Consider the following 467-nt stretch of genomic DNA (forward strand, 5'->3'; position numbering starts at 1 on the left):
AACGACGCGGAGCGCGTGGGCGCCGGCGCCCCGGTGTACCTGGCGGCCGTGCTGGAGTACCTGACGGCCGAGATCCTGGAGCTGGCGGGCAACGCGGCCCGCGACAACAAGAAGACGCGCATCATCCCCCGCCACCTGCAGCTCGCCATCCGCAACGACGAGGAGCTCAACAAGCTGCTGGGCAAGGTGACGATCGCGCAGGGCGGCGTGCTGCCCAACATCCAGGCTGTGCTGTTGCCCAAGAAGACTGAGAGCCACAAAGCCAAGAGCAAGTAAACCAGGCGAGGGAAGCGTCCCGAGCCCAGAGGCGAAACCCAAAGGCTCTTTTCAGAGCCACCCACAACCTCGAGAAAGAGCTTGAAATGCTGCGGAGCGGGCGCCGGGGGGAAGAAGGGAAGGGAAGAGAAGGGAAGGGAAGGGAAGGGCGCCTGCGTTTGTCCTTGGGTGCGTGTGTGGTTTGGGGGGTC

General features: G+C 64.7%; 1 protein-coding gene across 1 annotated transcript; it reads left to right on the top strand.

Moving 5' to 3' along the window:
* On the top strand, window positions 1-291 carry LOC103618191 (histone H2A type 2-C; the record flags this gene model as incomplete). Its single annotated transcript, XM_017737749.1, has 1 exon — window positions 1-291. A coding segment is annotated over one exon (276 nt), but the record flags the coding sequence as incomplete, so codon positions are not given.
* Window positions 292-467: the final 176 nt, after the last annotated feature.

Source organism: Corvus brachyrhynchos, unplaced genomic scaffold, assembly GCF_000691975.1.
Source record: "Corvus brachyrhynchos isolate BGI_N302 unplaced genomic scaffold, ASM69197v1 scaffold56, whole genome shotgun sequence".
Taxonomy (NCBI): Eukaryota; Metazoa; Chordata; class Aves; order Passeriformes; family Corvidae; genus Corvus; species Corvus brachyrhynchos.